We start from the raw sequence: 18831 nt of genomic DNA, 5'->3' as shown, positions 1-18831 counted from the left end.
GTTAGCGCGGAATGTAACCGGAGTCATGTATGTTATGGTTCACCTGCCAAGAGTTGAAGAAAAAGTTCTGAATGCTAAACTCAAAGTAATTTTTATTGTCTGAGAATGAACCCAACACAACAATGGTGACCTCTCTAAAACGATTAATGGCTAAAGTTACTATATTCTGTTGTATTTGATCTGGTCTTTGTGACAGCGGCGCCAACAGTAATAACACTTGGAAATGCTAGGGGGGAGAAGCTGTCCATTGCCACTTAAATAATATTAGTGCAACTTTATACATACAGTATATATATTTTGTGAAATCCTGTACCTTTTCAACCTGTGGCCAAGGAGGGACGATGATTGAAAACCGATGCTGGTTGAACAAGAGCATCTGAAGCTGGTGTGTCTGTTTTCTCAAACACACTAAAGCTGGACTGAGAGGATCTAGCTAACGTGTAAGTACCGGTTTACAACATATTTTAGCAAGATTATTAAGAAAACAGAAGCTTATAGTTACAACAGTGACAGTTTTATCAATTGTGTGTAGATATAGTGTAGACACAAGTAAGATTAAGCTGATGAGCAGATGCTAATAATTAAATAATAATTTTGCTAGGCTATCATTAGCTAGGAGGGACATAGTAGGTTAGCTGACATGTAACTGCAGGGCTGTTACTGGAAATCCGATCAGTAGGTTGATGTTAAATAATAGATGTTACGTTGAGCACAAAAATGTTATTGTAAACTGTCACAGAGTTGTAGTGACACATTCCAGTCTGTGGGAGGTGCTGTAACCTTGAGGCAAAAGAGGTTGTTTAGACTTGGAATTTATCAGAAAGCATTAGAAAGCACATAATGACTCATCTCTCACACCATGAAGTTAAAAAAACCTGCTGTTGTCAAAGAACTTTTCAAAAGTTATTGAACACCTTTAACTAGTTTGTGTTAAACAATTGAAGTATGATTTTTCATTTCAGAAACTTTTATTGGGGGCTCCAAAATCCTTAATAAGTATTAGGTGTCTGTTGCTTTGTTTTTGTACTAAATGAAAACTGGAAAATAAATTGACAGTTTTAGAAAAAAATGGTTTGTTGACCTAGATGTCACTTTACATGTCACAAGTGGAACATGACTCTTCAAAAGCAGAAATACATTTAATGGTAATAATAGTCACATTGTGCTTAAGGTTCAAAAAAACATATCACAAAACTCCATGATTTTATGGCTGCAGCTTCAAAGATTTGTTATCTTTGTAAATGTAAAAAAAGTAATATAAAACTCATTCAGCAATTCAAAAAGCAAATTAAAGGTCCTGAAAACATGTGTCCATGTTGTAAGTGATGCAATCTTACTTACAAATTTTCTTTTTTTTTTTCTCTAATTGGAAGTGGGCAGAACTCAGAAGAAGGTGATATGCCAATTAATAATATAATATCTGATTAAAGTAAATAATACCTTAAGGTGTTTTGTTTAATGTTAATTGCTGTGTGAATATTTAATGTTACTGAAGAGTACAAAGAAATTAAAGTGCAGGTTTTCAGGAGCTTTAAGCTGAAACGTATGTATAAAAAAAGTAATCAAGTAATTAAATCACATTAAAGAGTTAGTTAGAAATCATGCTGGTCAATGTCTCAGATTATTTTTCTGACATTGTGAAATACACTCTTTTTATGCTTTATCAAGCATATCTGTCTGAAGATGCTTGCTGATTCTTGAAGTTGATGTGGTCATCTCCGCAGGTGATGATATTTCTCAGCGAGCTCAGGAGCAGTGCATCAGTGTCATTATCAACATCGATTTCTTCATGATAGTTCTTCACAGGGAAGATGCAGTTCATTGGAATCCCCACTTCTGCACTGAGCTTCTCCATCTGAATTTAAAAACAACAACATGTTTTTGTTCAGAATCAGAATCTGGTTTATTAAGTGGGTTTTTACATACAAGGAATTTGCTTTGGCATTTTGGTGCACATCATTAAACATTGTACAAGGAAAAAATAAAAGGAAAGATAAGATTCACAAAGATTCATAAGATTCACAAACTCCTGTTCAGCGCTCGGGACAATCAAGGCTTTTTTGTACTTACTCCACCAGTTCGATCAGCTGGAGCAATACTTATGTTACTAAGTAGATCAGGTATTGGCTAGACATGACAGACCAATCATGTCTTTTAAAATGAAGGAAGTGTCAGGCATTACTGTGAAACTCATTTTGCAAATGTGATACTTCCAACAACTCCTCCAACGTGAACAACCATACAGGTTGTTTTTTTCAACTGTCTGATACGAGTGTCTCCTGAAATAGCACCCCTACAGTGATAGGCATACTGGACCTTGGTTGTCATAGTTACAAAAATAAACACACGGACTGTACTGAGAGCAGTGTACCTACCTTCATCGCGATGGTTACTATAATAATGGTCATGGCTTGATTAGGTTTAGGAAAAGATCATGATTTGGGTTAGAAATAAGTATTTCCTCAACATTAGACAATCTTTGTTGTCATGGTTACAATAATAACAACGTGGTTACCTTTGTCGAACGGTTGATGCACTGTAAAGACGTACTCTCATAATTTTTGCACAATATAACAAACATTTTCTTAAATCCAAAATTATGTAGAAAATTCAATTGATTGGATTAATTCACTTCACACCTAAAGGGATTATCTTAATCAAGATACAAAGATTTGTAGATTTTAAATTAGCGAACACATAACTTGATCTGTACTTGGAATAGGAAAGAAAAAGTCGGATCATGCTCATATATTGAAATTGTATGGTATGTGTGATTATTACTAATTAGAGTTACCTCTTTCTTTGTGAACTCAAGCTTGTAGACATTCTTTAAGTCTTGTTTTATTTCAGGACAGGTTCGGTCAATTTTGGTGAGAATGGCGATTTGAGGAATCCCTGCAAGAACAACAGGCAGAAAACTGACATTAATACAAAGACCACTGCTGCTTTTCTCTGTCAGTGAAGGAAAGCACAAACTACAGGAGGCAAGTGTTTGTTACTCAAGAGATTTTAAGAAGAATGTGATCTAAAATGTCACTGCAAAAAAGAATGAACAATAAAAATCTCCGCTCTCACCCAGGTCACTGGCTGCTGCTCTGATCTCCTTAACTTTAAGCACAATTTCGTCTGTTAATACAGGTAATGTGTCAGCACAAATGACAAGAACCAGAACATGCACTTTGTCGTTCAAATCTGGGGATTTTTTGTAGAACATGTGATCCTCTGATATCTTAGACACAGGATTGAACTGAAAAACAAATTTAAATCCAGTTAAATGACAATTGCAATACATATAAATAAACATATAATTCAAAATAATCTGATCTCTGAAATATGAAAACTTTGCAGCAACTGTACCAGATAACCATCCTTTATGTGTCCCTTCAGAGCCAGTTTGACATCATCCACAAGGACATCTTTGTTTGGACCCAGACCCATGATGTCGTTGAAGACAAAAGGATAAAAGGTGTTGGGGCTTTCTTTTTGGATCTTGTAGGTTGTGTACTATAAAGCATTATGGACAAAAGTACAGTTAATATGATCACTATAGAGCGTATCTGCCAACATGTGGGGGGGGTTAATCTGTCTAAAGTGGAGCACAATGACTTCTCTTGTACAATTTCCTTATGTTAGCTTTTTTGTGTCAAATTTTGGATTACATATAGCACATAATCTGGAATGTCGGTAACTGATTGAATGAACATATTTCCACCACTGGTCAGCTTTTGAACTTTTGCTTGTCATCCCCTCTCTCTCCCCAATTTTCCCATCTCTCTTTCTCTCTCTGTCACTATAAGTTTAATAAAGGCAAAAACCTGAAAAAATAACTTGAAAAAAAGATAGTGTGTCTCTTTTAACTTTCTCTCTGAGTGATTATTTGATAAGAAAGTACAGTCGAAATCACAGCTCAGTCTTTAATTTATGTGTTTGGTGATTTTCTCAGATGACATTGCAGTTATAAAAACAGGACTATAGGTGGTCCAGACATATACTAGGTTTTGACCAAGCTGCAACCTTGGAGCCTGAAAAATGAGGCCAACACTGCACTTCTTCAACTGGCTGCTTGAGTCTGGCTCCAACAGTCAATCCCCATAGACTCCCATGTTAAAATTGCACAACTTTACAGCAGAAATAAACATGTTTGCAGCCTGGTACAAAAAACAGTTTTGGTCTCTAGAGCTAATTTCCTCCTTCATGACAACTGTTTATATAAATCACCTGTTTGCATTTTAGTAAAGGCTTAAAGTTCTGCATAATTGAGGGCATGCTGCTTTGAGTGACAGCTGGATGAACGAATGCTTGCCACAAACTGGCATGCACTAAAGTCTTGCCTCCACATTTGCCCATTTCTGGATTAGCTGGGAGTTCAACAGAATCAGGTACTGGCAAGATGGTGGTGGGGGAGCAGCCAACGTTGAGCTTCAAAACCGCCCCTCGGAAACCTATGTTATTAACACAATCAAAATTTCTTCATACCTTTTTAGTGAAAGACTCATGAGAGATGTTATCTGCCAAAGCCTGTATGTACATTCTTCCTTGTAACACGCTTTGGACCGAGTTGATGAAACTGGACTTTCCAGCTCCAACCGGCCCATGAAGAAGAATTCTGAGCTGCTGACCTTCAGTCTGAGGATTGTAGTGCTTCACAAACTGTAGATCAGTCTGTTTGTCTCTGCTTGGGAAAGGAAACATTACATTATAGACTAAAATATAATTTTACACAGAGTTGACATTTTCTGTTTGATAAGTTTCATCAGGATGTCACAGAACAAGTAGTAAACAGAAAAAAAGTCCATCAGAACAAGTACATTTGTGCAGCTTGTGCTGTGAAGACTTTTTTTTGAAAAAGTGACGATGCAGATACTTACTCCCAGTTTATTTTTCTCCATGGTTGGCTGAGAACTGAAAAATGCACAACACATATTCACATAAGACAGAAGATTATGAAAAAATTCAGTAATCATGCAACAATGTGTAATTTATCCAAGAATAAGAACTATAGTATTTTTCTCAAACAGTCTTACTTGGAGGTTGGGATTTGGAGTTTTTTGCTCCCATGGCTGGAGGATAAAACAATTACATACATAGTAAAACTCTGAACCCATGTGTGACTGAACTGTTTGGTTTTTGCTTTAAAGGAAAATGTGCACTCCCTGCTTGAAAAGCTGTTTCCCTGCTTGAAAAGTATCAATAAAATATTAACACCCCATATCCTGCAACAGCAAGAGGACTAATTTCAGTCAAGAATAGAATTTTAAAATTTCTTTTGGTGGAATTTAAGTATTAAAGACCACATTATTGAAAAACATAACATAATGGCATCAATTAAAATGATTGAAAATTAAAATACATGTCGAGTTTAATCACTGTTATGTCTATAATAGTCGGTGGCACGAAACCAAAAACATCAAAATTAAACATGATCAGAAAAATTATTAAAACTTTTAACTGAAATACATTTTTCACCAACAATTACAATAAGCAGACGGAAAATCCCAGGATTGTAAAGTTTTAAAAAATACAATTCATTTTATCATGTTCTTACAATTTTCTTCTGCCATAAGCATGATATCGGTATTTAAAATCGTACCTGTTTTGATGTTGTAATGGAACAAAGTGAAAGATAAAATGTCTTTGTCCTGTGGTGAGTGTGGCAATATATGTAGCCATCAGTCATGTCAACACAGAAATTAACATATTAAATTATCCTCCCCCTTCTATTTGCAATTGCGTTTTGAAGACGTCTCCTCTGACCACAAACCACACATTTTCACTTTTGTTTTCATCAGGATGTTTGTTTTGAGAACACAGAGCTGAATAACCATCTCACAACCACCACACGGCTATACCTCCCATTACAACCTGGCAATAATGATATGAAGTTATCAGTCATCAGTTAGCTCTTGATAGAATAATTGTACATAAGTTATCCCATATTGTCTACCATTATGTATTAACTACTTCATACTAACGGTGTGTGTGCAGTCTGTTTTGTGTTTGAGCTATCTTACAGGAAACCGCAGCTGAGTGTGTGCAGGCTGATAAGTCAGCCAGAGCATGAGCTATCTTGGCGAAAACGGGAAGTGCACCCAAGGTGAACCCAGTCTAGGCTGGTTTCACATCACACGTTGCAAAGTTGATGCACCATTACGCTAATGTATTTGAGTGTACATCATGTTGCTGCTGTGTGACCCCTTCCCTTTAGAGCAGCAACATTCATGTAATTAGGGAACGCCCAAAGATAATAAAAAGAAAGGGTTCGGCGGAATATGCTTCAGAGCGGGTTGGAGATTGTAACTGAGCATATCTCTGTCCGTTCTCCTCACGAGTAAGAAATAATGCTCTTGGCTTCCTCTTCTTTGTGTCAGTATTAAATGTCTTAGGTGGTGTAAACCTGACAGCTCTCTCCTTGACTGCCTCCAGGATGAGGTGGAAAAATTAGATGGCAAATAACTGTCCTCAATTAGATGACAGCAAGACTGAAGAGGTCTCGTTTGGTCCCCCCGACACCTCCATGCTCAAGCCAAAAATCTTGGTGTCATCTTTGATTCACCCCTAAAATCTGACAAACAAATCAACACCATTGTGAAAGGTTGCTATTTCTAACTGTGAAATATTGCCAAACTCAAATTATTTCTCTCTTTCAATGATTTAAAGTTTGTCATTTACGCCTTAATTTCCTCCCGGCTGGATTAATGCCCTCTATTTGGGCTTACCCAGTCCGCTTTATCTCAACTACAGCTGGTGCAGAGTGCTGCAGACTGTTAAGTGGTACCAGGAGCAGAGACAGCATCTCACCCATACTTGCAACCCTGCACTTGCTACAACTCAAATATCCTATAGAGTTCAAGGTTCTTCTTCTATTTGTTTTTAAGGCCTTAAATGGAACCCTCAGATCTTCCGACCAGCTGCTCCTGACTGTATGAATACAATATAATCACAATATAATTGTTCTTGATGACGTTTTCCTGATTCTGTTGTCAGACATTGGAAGTAGTATAAAATTTGATCACAGCTCTTAAATAGTACCATAACCAGCAGTCTGAGCTCCATTGTGGTATATATAGTATTTATATGCATGTGAGTGACAGGATGTTCTTATGAACTGAGTGTGTCCCAGTGAACTCTAATGAACTTCTGATTAGAGGAAATACTAGGGTGGTGCCGATGAACGATCATCAGAACGATCGTCGATTGCTCATGCCTTTGCAAATGTCAAGATGATATTTCACTTGTTTTCCCATTAATATTGTAACTTAATTTTGTAATATCAAATTAATACTAAGTTTAATTTGCCTGCCATAGTTTAACATATACAACAGCATATTATTGATGCTTATAACACGAAAGCACACACACTCTGATCAGCTGATTGTATTGAAGCTGCTTGTTGTGTGTAGGAGATGGACGGAGAGACAGAACAGGTTCTTTAGTTCAGTTTCTGATCCTGCTGCTCTTAATAAATAAAACATTTTTTTGGAGTCCATGAGGGAGAAAGTCAGGAAAGACAGGACGTGCTCGCTTTTTTGGTCAGTCCTCTTTCTCTCTCGCTCATAGGGTAACATAATGTCTACCCCCCCATGGGTGTAGAGCTGCCGGAGCACACTGGAATGACCCCCGCCACCTTTTTTTCTCCAAGTGATGACGTAAAAATATCTACATTTCAAATAATCCGGTTTAAATTTACCTCTCAGAATGGTAAATGTTGCAGTGAGTGAAAGCCCATGTAATCAATCTAAGAGACATTTAGTTTGTTCCCACAGAAGTGTGTTATGCACGCCTTTCCATGCAACACAGTTTAGCAAAGCTTGTGACATTGATACTGTGGTTTTCATACTTCCTTCTATCAACAGTCAAATTGGTTTCACTTTCTTTATACTTAAGCTGACCATAGGTGTGATTAAAGACTCCTGCTATTTTACTGTCACACCACACAGCCACCTAATAACTGCTCTGAGTTCACGAAATGCAACTTTGCAGGGCCAACCTGCGAAGGAGAATCTGAGCTGCTGGCCTTCAATGTGAAGTTAGATGTTCTTCACATGCCACAGAAAAACTTCTCTCTCTCTCCCTCCCTCTCACTCGCTTGGTGTGGTGTCGTTGTAACTTCAGTGTAGAGTATTGTGATGTTTATTACATCTTCAGCGATGTCTAACAGGACCTAACTGTCATGGTTTGCTATGGCAGACACCTTTTGTTAGTTTTGTTTGGACTTTTTGCACTTCCTGTTTTATTTTGTAATTGGTTTCCTTGTGTGTCAGTGTTTTTGCTTCCTGTCTTGGTCCTGTGTCTGTGTGGTGATTGTCTGCCCCGCCCTGATGTGTTTCACCTGTGTGCAATCACCCTTGCCTCCTTTGTCTATACAGTCTTTGTGCTCCCCTTTGTCTGGGTCGGTTCGTCTGTTGTCTCGGGGTTTATCCTTAGCCTGTTCATGCCTGTTGATTTCTGGATTTTCCTCAATCTGTTCATCCATGGTTTCCCCTCAAGCTGTTCAAGTCTGGTTTGTCTTCGTTTTGTTCATGTTACCTGTTGTCATCCCCTGTGCCCCACCAGTGTTGTGTGTAAGCTTCTTGTTTAATAAACCTGTCTGCACCGTCTCCCATGTGTTGGCTGCATTTGGGTCCAGCTTTACCCCTCAAACCCTGACAGTTGTGACACTAACTGCGCACTCTAACTGCCATCCCTGAAAATTTTCCTCCAAAAAAATTCAGACAACCCCTTTCTTAAATCCCACAACTTTTTTTTGTCCTGTATCACCCAGTTTTGGTCTCATTCTGATGTCTTTTACGGTTTTGGAGGAAATACCCCCAGTCCAGAAAGGGCTGTCCAAAGCACCCATAGACACCCATGTTAAACTTAGCTCAGAAGCTCTTGGGAGTGAGTTATGAGTTTCAGGTACACATAAGAGAGCAATCTCTTTAATGAACCCTTTGGACAGCTGTGGTGAGGTGATCCTTTCAATAGAACTTGTAGTTTTCCCTGTGTGATCCAAATTTCAAATACAAGTTTCATCTTAAAAGCTGTTGTCTGCCTAGGGAGACGGAGGGGATTGTGTGTGCTCCCCTGGTGGCCAAAGTCGCTACAGCAACCAGTGTCTCAGTAGGTGCTATTGACAGTTACTGGGCAGATATGGGCAAGGCTGACTCTGATTGGCTAATTACACTGATTAACTCTTAGCCTTTAAACTCAGGTGTGAGAGCAAGTCAAGGTAAATCAACACAGTGCATTTATGTGTACTTGTGTGTGTGTTAATGTGTGGTTCTTTGCGTGTGTGTACATGTCTTTCTAAAATTGTGAGGACAATTTTGGTTAAAAAGCATTATTGTGAGGTCATTTTGGCCGGTCCTGACAACTTCAAAGGGCTATTTGAAGGTTAAGCTTACGTAGCTGATACTGTGGTTTTCATACTTCCTTCTATCAACAGTCAAATTGGTTTCACTTTCTTTATACTTAAGGCATAGAAGCAGTTTTACGTGCCCACAGTTTAGAAAAGCTTGTGACATTGATACTGTGGTTTTCATACTTCCTTCTATCAACAGTCAAATTGGTTTCACTTTCTTTATACTTAAGCTGACCATAGGTGTGATTAAAGACTCCTGCTATTTTACTGTCACACCACACAGCCACCTAATAACTGCTCTGAGTTCACGAAATGCAACTTTGCAGGGCCAACCTGCGAAGGAGAATCTGAGCTGCTGGCCTTCAATGTGAAGTTAGATGTTCTTCACATGCCACAGAAAAACTCACAGAAAAATAAACATTACATTACAGCCTGAGCAGTCCCTCCAGAATGTGATTTTTATCTGCCTGCAATGCAATAGCATTGAAGGCATATATTATTATTCTGCATACTTATTCGTCTTATTCATCTTCCGTATTGAAATTTTGGCGCATAACTAGTCCCCCAGCTATGAGAAAACAAGACAAATTTGTGCTGTTTCATAGAAAGCGTCTATCTAAGCACAGAGACTTACAGAATTTGAATAGTGAGCCTCAAAGTGATGGGACTACCCTCCACCTCTCCCAATGACTGCAATACAAATTCAGGAGCTGATTTCCAGAGAAAAGCAGAATTGACCCTTTTTTGTAACTGGCTCCTGTGTCTCCAGCTCAGTTTCAGGTCTTCCAGGTCTTCACCTTCAAAATAAGAGTCTCAACCAGGTAAAAAGAACTTACTGGAGGTTCTGGGCAGCTCTACTGCTACACACACACACACAAACACACACACACACATTTATGTATACGTATATACGTAGTAGTGTGGACTTAGCCCAACTCATCCATCCATTGCTGTGTGACAATGCTAACCACTGGACCACCGTGCCTTAGCCTAACTCAGTGATTCTCAAATGTCCGTCTTAAGTCATACCTATGTGACGGGACAGTTTGTGAACCTCTGGTCCAGCTAATCTGCACTTACTGTGATATTAATGAGGAACGTGGGCTGAGCATCGACAGACAGTGGGATGACCTCATTCTGCCTTTGTAGAATCCAACTGAAGTCTTCAAGCCATAATTAATTTCCGCTAACACACCTGTATGAGGTATTGCTGATGTGGAGATGTTTTCTAGCTACTTTACTTTCAATAGCAAGAAGAAATGTTAAACATGTCATTACAGGAGCAAGGTAGGCTGCTAATCACTTATTATGACTATGACTATTATCTTTTATACTAATATTATTCAAAAAGTCAATCACATCATCATACTACAGGTAGAAAAATATTTCTATTTAGTCAGTGTCAATTATTTAGAATGTGTAATGTGTAAAATACCACGTTATGGTCCTTGTTCATTCTGTAAGCCTCTAAATGACTAGTGGGCATTTGAGGATATTACACAGACTAGTTTATGTGTGTGTGCTCAATAATCAATCAATAATGATAATTATTCTAATTATAATAATATCTTTTTTTGTATAGCATATCACTTTTTGTAATATATTTTATTAAGTTTTTAGAACAGACAGAGAACACTGAACACAACAGAAATGGAAGGTATGAGCAGATCACATATACCAAATAAGATGAGATAAAGAAAAACAAGAAGAGAAGAGAGAGAGAGAAAAAAAGGCATGGGACAGCAGCATATCACTTTTAATAAACAAAATGTAGCTCAAAAACTTAATATAGGAGGAATAAAAGAAAGAGTGAAATGAAAGGCAAACAAGACAGGTTGATGTTTAAAGTTGACACATGGTTTAAGATAAATGTAGAATAATGTAGGGCAATAATACAAGAGGTCAAAGGAGAGTGACAAGTAAAATATGTAAAACTAAAAGGAAAAAATAGTGTTGTGTGTTGCTGTGACTTTCAAAAAATTGAAAGTTTAAACCACCTATGTCGAAAGATCCTACCAACGCCTCTGGCTTGCACACTGACTATATGGAGGTGTGTGCATATGTGTGTGTGCATGCACAAGCACATGTGCGTATGTGTTATAACACTGTGTGCAGCAGCCTCTGTTGTTCTCTGCTTTTTGCTGTAATATTAAATTTTGTATTGAGAACTGCAGAATTTCATTGGTATTGGTAACGACTACTACATTTCTGGTATGTTGACATCTGTACTAGCTACACAGCAGCCCTGCTACACAACAAACTTCCTGAAAACAGTGCAGTGAATCACAATTATGCACAAGACTCAAAAATAGTGTTTTTCTGTATCAGCGTCTTACAGTCTTTATTAAAGCTGTGATCTAAAACAGACAAAGTCAAAGGCTCCATGTTTATTTGAAGCTTTACCATTCTGATTTAGGTCATTTAGCTTTGTCAAGTTGTTTTTATTAAATTGAATCTATATTTAATCAAGTCTCATTAATGCCACGGGTGCTCAGCTCCGAGGCATCTATTAATATTTCTTCGGGCTTATTTTTATTCTTCCGCCAAATTTTGGCGTGTAACTCGTCTGCAGCTTTGAGAAAACCCCGGTAATATATACATCAAAACGTGCGTCTCCTGAAAGAAGTGCTATGACTTTTGGTGTTAAAATTCCAATTTTTCCAAAAGTTATTCCCAAAATACTGTAATATATATATATATAAAATAATGCATTAGGAATGCATTGGAATTTTCTTTAGAAACCCACAAAATTTCACCTTTTTTCTACAAAATTTCACCTTTTTTCTGAGTCACCCAGCTCTCTCATACCTGCACGTAGAAATGTGATTCAAACTATAAAACGGAGGAAAACTTCTGCTCTCTCCAAAACACAGCAACTGTTTTTACATAACATGTAAACTTTTCAAACTATGAGCACTCAAAGGAGGAGTGGAAATCACTTTTTCTTCAAAGTTAGAGTGACAGCATCAGTTGGCTTGAAGCAGTAAAAAATAACCTTTATTTTTATTTTTAACTCGAGCTCACGGCCAAACCGTAAAAAGGAGACAAATAATTCTTTCTGAAAATGTAGACATAGTTGTTGGGATTCATAAAATGTAACTTTGACAGGCAGGGTCTGCACAAAATTTAAACGGGGGTGCCGAGTCCGGCAGCAATACCTGTCTCACTCTCATTGACACCTAATGTAATCGTCTTTTTTTTTCAAAAGAATCTCACTCTGTCTTCGCACTGAGCTTACTCACTCATTTTAAGGAATATCTGAATAAAATAGAGACTGTAAGAAACTTCTGGCTTCAGTGTCTGTCACGGTGTTTTCGGTTTTTGAAAAGAAGTAACGGTTTTCTCATAATTTGCAGTTGTTTGAAGCCATGTAGAAGCCAAATTCTGGGCAGATTTTCACATTGCCATGGCAACGGCAGCTCCTGACCTGTGTGCGTGTGTGCGTGCCTAGCAACCAGATAACCAACTCTCCAAGCTCCGCTAGCTTTACATTAGCCGCATGTTAGGTCTTAAATTACATTTAGTTAGGTCTTAAATATGTAAGTCCATTTACTGCTTCCTTTGTTGCTTCTCTTTTTGTTTTGTTAAATGAGTGAATGAAGTTGTGACGGTCTCCGCTACTTGTCAAGATCCTGACCCTCCATTTATTTTAAACAGCCCTTGCTGTTACCATAGTAACCATAGTAACATCCGTTATTATTAATAATAATAATAACAACAACAATAATAATAATAATAATAATACCATAGTATGTTAGCATAGTAACCATAGTAACAGCAAGGGCTGTTTAAAATCTTTTCCTTTTATGATGTCACAGAACTTTGATGTCTTTGATGTCAGACTTGCCTTTGATCTCAGATGGAATGTGTGCATATAAAAGACACCAGTGAACAAGCAGCAGAGTCATTCTGTCACAGATCAGATTCATTCATCCACAAGTGGAAGAAACAACAAACAACACAAAGCAACAAACTCATCAGTTACCAACTTGTGAGTAAAATGAGCAAGCCTGTTGGAAAACAGCGATCCATGGAATCAGCAGAGCGGGAAAAAACCCAATCTGCTGAAGAAGAAGCTTGCGAGCAAGACCAAAGGCCTCAGCCAGTCAACCCCTGGAACACAAATTTCCAAAAGGTGGCTGACCTGAGGTCCTGCCAGCAGCTTGATAACATGGAGTTTCCTTCACTCCAGAGAATGCCTTTAAGACAGGAGAGGGGAAAGAAGAAAGGCAAGAAACAGAGGATTCAGAAGACGCCTTCAACTCCTTCAATCAACTTCACCTTTGGATTGACTCTGATACCAAGAGCACAGAAGACAAAGGCAGAGAAAGCTGTTGAAACTGCTGTATCAACTGCTAAGAAAAATGAAGCCCAGTCTGCACTGAAAGTGGAAGCAGAGACAGTTGTGTCTTCTCCTGCATCTCCAAAGCCTCTGGAAGCAGAGACAGTTGTGTGTCCTGCATCTCCAAAGCCTCTGGAAGCAGAGACAGACGTGTCTCTGCCTGCATCTCCAAAGCCCCTGGAAGCAGAGACAGACGTGTCTCTGCCTGCATCTCCAAAGCCTCTGGAAGCGGACACAGTTGTGTCTCCTCCTGCATCTCCAAAGCCTCTTGAAGCAGAGACAGTTGTGTCTCCTCCTGCATCACCAAAGCCTCTGGAAGCAAAGAAAGTTGTGTCTCCTCCGGCATCACCACAGCCCCTGGAAGCAGAGACAGTTGTGTTTCCTCCTGCATCTCCAGTGCCTCAAGTAGAGACAATTGAGTCAACTGCTGTGTCAACTGAAACACAGTCTACAGAGCCATCTAAGGTAGACCTCACATCTGCCTCAGGCATGCAAATTGATCTGACCAAAGACGTCATCCTACAAGTTCCTGAGCTTGAGCTACATCGTATCATGGATGAGAAAGAGATGCAAGAATACCTGCTGGAGGTAGAAAACTTTGCCATGATCATGGAGGCAGAGCAGCTGAAAGCAGAGTTAACTGACATGACAGAGGAAAAGATGGGGCTTGTTGTTGATCTGTCTGTATCAGCGAAGACGGAATGGGATGCTACCCAGAAAATACAACAACTGGAAGAAGCTCTCAATGCAGCAACAAAGAAGAGGGAGGAGGCCGAGACATGCCTAGCCAGACAGGCTGAGGAGACCTCCAAAGTCAAGACCACACTGGCCCAGGCCCAAAACAACCTGGAAGAGTTACAACGCCAGTGGGAGGAGGACAGGTCCGGTCTCCTGGCAGAACATCACCAGACAACCTCCAGCCTTGAAGCAGCGAAGATCCAGGCACAAGAAGACCTGGAAAAAGACGGCCTTCAGTGGCATAAAGAAAAGTCCGGTCTCCTGCAGTCTCTCAAGAGCGTCAGACAGGCTCTGAAAAAAAAGAGAGAGGAGATAGCAAAATTCATGGCTGAAGAGATGGACAGAATAGTCGTTCTGGAATATGACGTGATGGTTGATGAAAAACCAAAGAGGACAAAGAGGAAATCTGTGAGGAAACGATTCCTTCAGATCTTTAGAAGAACTGGCAGAACCTAACCTCGCAGTGACCTCTCTGGCTGACTCCTAAACCCTGTGTTCTCCTTCATCTACCTCTCTTCTTACCCTCTCAAACCCCCTTAACCTGTTCTGAATCTTTTCCTCAAATTCTCCTCACAACCCCCCAACCCCCACCCCCCTCCCCCCAACCCTTCTCTGGGTGACACTGACAGCTCAGGACTGCAGCCTCACAGAGAGAACAAATTGCTAAACCAGCAACTTATTTTTTCTGAGTTTGCATGTCCTTACTGTGCCTGCGTGGGTTTACTCCGGGTGCTCCGGTTTCCTCCCACACTCTAAAGATCTGATCACATCACTGTTGTGAATAAAAATTAACAACAAAAAAATTTTAATCTTACAAGCCCTTCATTTACACTCCAACCTGACATAAAGTGATTTTGAGTCTGTATGCTCTGCCCTTAAGTGATTGAGGTTTAGCACTGCATCAAAGCATTCTCATACACCTTGGAGAAGTTCAACTTTCCAGTGAGGATGTTTGATTTCAGTCTAAAGCCATGGTACAAATGGTACAATTTCAGTTTTTATTTACTTGAATTTCTTTTATTTCTAATAACTGTTGCTATTACATAATAAAGTTAGACAATATTTGATTTCATAGTTTTAGCATTTGGCATAAAGCTTCTTCTGCCCACTGGCAACCACTAAACTATCCATAATCATCTGTTTTAACATTATGTTCCATTTCATAGCTAACAGCACATTGCTCTTAGCCTCCTGTGAGCCTATTGTCTTGTTTAACATTTTAATAGGCTGTAGAATGAATGAGCTCTGTAGCATGATCTATTGGAGAACATTGACGGTGATAATACCTACATAAAACACGCAATGACTTCAACTATGTTTTTTAATGAGCAGCATAACGTAATGTAGTGTAGTTCTGATATACTCGCTCAAGTACATAATTACAGAAACACTGGTGCAGTATATATGTTTGCATAACAATAGATAACATAACAATATGTAATGTAAAAGGTTTCACTAATAGAGATGAGAAGAGAGAGAGAGAGAGAGAATTACAGCCTGCAACTTCACTGTTTTGTTTCATTCTCACAGCACTCATCAACCTCATTTCAAGCCACAGCAGGTAGCTTTATCAACAAAAAATCTCTGATAAATCTGATGTACACCACCTGCACAGCATTAAACAGCAGGCAGACAAAATTATGACAAGCAGGTGAAGAAAGTAGAACATTTAAGGGCGCCTCCGTGGCTCACCAGGTATAACACGTACCACATGGGCTTAGTCCTAATGTCCTAATGTCACCCCCTCTCTCTCTCTCCCTGACTTTCCTGTCTCTCTATCACTGTGACTATCATAATAGAGGCAAAAATGCCCAAAGAAATAACTTAAAAAAACAAATTAAATAGAAATAAAAATAAAAATAAAAAAGGGAGAAGAACATTTAGCAGCTGAGGAACCAGATATTTACCGCATGAGTTAGTGGAGAGCAAACCATACTGGAGTTAAATTTATCAAGTGGACAGACACCTGAATCCAAATAGGTGCAAATGTTGCTCTGTGTCTACTGGACATGTAAATTGGAACCTATTTGCTATACATTATTCACATAAAAATGACATGAAAACAGAATTATGTATCAAATTTGAATTATGTGTCATAGCTTTGACAATATGCCCCAGTATCAGTGCGAGTAGCATACACACTCACAGTATGAAGTATATCACCAAACAGTAGCTAGTAAGCATTAAATTGAAATCCTGTTGAAATAATTGCATGTAAATAAGACTGCAATTTTCCAACCAAATTTAGCCTAGTGTTAACTTAAATGTGTTGACATCTTTTAGCATGCAAATTGCCTGTCAGTGGTTACTGGGAATGATTATTCACTGTCTGGCTGTTGTGTTTCATCTCTCTACCAGCACAATATGAAACAACAGACAGAGGCAACCTGGCAGGCACCCGATACATTTTGTATTTAAGATTAGCAACACCTGTCAGGTAGCTTGTTTACCTAAAGCATAAATGGCTTTAGAGAAGCATCAAGCTTTATGACTCGCTTCAGGCAGAATCTGCAGTTAGATTCTGTCTGACATGGGGAATCCTTGAACACCCCACGTAGAAATGTGATTCAAACTATAAAGACAACAACTGTTTTTACATAACATGTAAACTTTTCAAACTATGAGCACTCAAAAGAGGAGTGGAAATCACTTTTTCTTCAAAGTTAGAGTGACAGCGTCAGTTGGCTAGAGTGCGTGAAGCAGTAAAAAATAACCTTCATTTTTATTTTTAACTCGAGCTCACGGCCAAACCGTAAAAAGGAGACAAATAATTCTTTCTGAAAATGTACACATAGTTGTTGGGATTCATAAAATGTAACTTTGACAGGCAGGGTCTGCACAAAATTTAAACGGGGGTGCCGAGTCCGGCAGCAATACCTGTCTCACTCTCATTGACACCTAATGTAATCGTCTTTTTTTTTCAGAAGAATCTCACTCTGTCTTCGCACTGAGCTTACTCACTCATTTTAAGGAATATCTGAATAAAATAGAGACTGTAAGAAACTTCTGGCTTCAGTGTCTGTCACGGTGTTTTCGGTTTTTGAAAAGAAGTAACGGTTTTCTCAGAATTTGCAGTTGTTTGAAGCCATGTAGAAGCCAAATTCTGGGCAGATTTTCACATTGCCATGGCAACGGCAGCTCCTGACCTGTGTGCGTGCGTGTGTGCGCCTAGCAACCACATAACCAACTCTCCAAGCTCTGCTAGCTTTACATTAGCCGCATGTTAGGTCTTAAATTACATTTAGTTAGGTCTTAAATATGTAAGTCCATTTACTGCTTCCTTTGTTGCTTTTCTTTTTGTTTTGTTAAATGAGTGAATGAAGTTGTGACGGTCTCCGCTGAGACAGAGGAGAGGAGAAGCTACTAGCCCTCTCTCGCTGTCACTTCTAGTCGCGTTGCTCTCCTCCCCAGTAATGTTAAATTTAGCACCGAAAAAAACATAATAGTGGTAATTTAAATAGCGGTTCATGGGATTTATTAACCCTCAGGGGTCCCTCTGTCCTTTTTTGGACATTTTCTTCACTTTTCTTTTTTGATTTGCTGATCATTTTGGCTGTGTTACAGCTGAAGGTATGGATTTCTGCAAGAAAGTGTCTTTTTTGACATATTTTTAAAATCTAATGTCAGTTACTGTTACAGGTCTATTATACACTGGTAACACATTTTGTACCCTCTGGGGTTCCTCGCGTCCAAAAAAGGACACACAAAGAAAATGCTATAAAATCATCATATATCAATATTTTTTTCTGCTTTTTTTTGCATACATCTCTTAAACCACTTCAGTTCTGCTCAAACCTACCAAATGTTTATTAGTTTTCAGGATTTTAACCCTTTAAATGCCAGTTTGAAGACATGTTGCCTCTTGTTTTATTAATAAAAACAACGTCTGAAAGCAGAAGACCACCCGAATATTGTTGTTGACAATGTGAATACCTTGACTGTGTTTTCTTATTCTTCTTTTGCCCCGTGTTGCTGTTTGTGGCATTGGTACATTACAGTTGTACAATATTTCAATATAAGCTTATAGTTACAAAACATATTTTGGTACCACACTGTACAATTATCCCAAGAAGTGTGTTGCACTGTTGGGGTATCAAACCCGAGAAAATGAAAAAGTGGGTTGCATTGGCCGGGAATCGAACCCGGGCCTCCCGCGTGGCAGGCGAGAATTCTACCACTGAACCACCAATGCNCCACCAATGCGCACATGACCAATTAACATACCACTGTGCGAATGAGCACAACAGACTTTCCCACTGCTGCATCTACACAGTGCACATTGTACATGACTTCACACCAGTCCAGAAAAAGCACATGTGCAGCAAAAGGATGCCCCATGTGAGGCTCGAACTCACGACCTTCAGATTATGAGACTGACGCGCTGCCTACTGCGCCAACGAGGCCAGCAATA

At 39.0% G+C, this 18831-nt stretch overlaps 1 protein-coding gene and 2 non-coding genes across 4 annotated transcripts; all 3 read right to left on the bottom strand.

Moving 5' to 3' along the window:
- Positions 1 to 492: 492 nt before the first annotated feature.
- On the bottom strand, positions 493 to 5689 carry LOC111240037 (interferon-induced protein 44-like). Of its 2 annotated transcripts, none has more exons than XM_022770008.1 (8): positions 5591 to 5689; positions 5025 to 5060; positions 4869 to 4902; positions 4477 to 4675; positions 3358 to 3504; positions 3076 to 3247; positions 2795 to 2895; positions 493 to 1855 (listed from the first exon to the last, which is right to left on the bottom strand). In XM_022770008.1, the coding sequence occupies exons 2-8, from the start codon at positions 5056 to 5058 to the stop codon at positions 1664 to 1666; spliced, it is 879 nt and encodes a 292-aa protein (XP_022625729.1). In that variant the 5' UTR covers positions 5059 to 5060; positions 5591 to 5689; the 3' UTR covers positions 493 to 1663. The 2 variants fall into 2 exon arrangements, with proteins under 2 accessions (XP_022625729.1, XP_022625737.1); XM_022770016.1 differs by having other exon boundaries at positions 4477 to 4672.
- Positions 5690 to 18541: 12852 nt separating this feature from the next.
- Positions 18542 to 18612, bottom strand: trnag-gcc. Its single transcript has one exon. It is a non-coding gene; the product is annotated as a tRNA-Gly (tRNA).
- Positions 18613 to 18750: 138 nt separating this feature from the next.
- On the bottom strand, positions 18751 to 18823 carry trnam-cau. The gene has a single exon. It is a non-coding gene; the product is annotated as a tRNA-Met (tRNA).
- Between the last annotated feature and the right edge of the window lie 8 nt (positions 18824 to 18831).

Source organism: Seriola dumerili, unplaced genomic scaffold, assembly GCF_002260705.1.
Source record: "Seriola dumerili isolate Sdu_G_001 unplaced genomic scaffold, Sdu_1.0 BDQW01000025.1, whole genome shotgun sequence".
Classification (NCBI taxonomy): domain Eukaryota; kingdom Metazoa; phylum Chordata; class Actinopteri; order Carangiformes; family Carangidae; genus Seriola; species Seriola dumerili.
The sequence above is the reverse complement of the archived record's forward strand: the minus strand, read 5'-3'. Positions and strand labels throughout refer to the sequence as shown.

Coding starts and splice junctions, on each gene's coding strand:
- LOC111240037 (XM_022770008.1), bottom strand. CDS start 5,058: ATGGGAGCAAAAAACTCCAAATCCCAACCTCCAA. Junction 4,676..4,868: donor TGGAGAAAAATAAACTGGGA/GTAAGTATCTGC, acceptor TCCTTTCCCAAG/CAGAGACAAACAGACTGATC. Junction 1,856..2,794: donor TTGAGTTCACAAAGAAAGAG/GTAACTCTAATT, acceptor TTTTAAATTCAG/ATGGAGAAGCTCAGTGCAGA.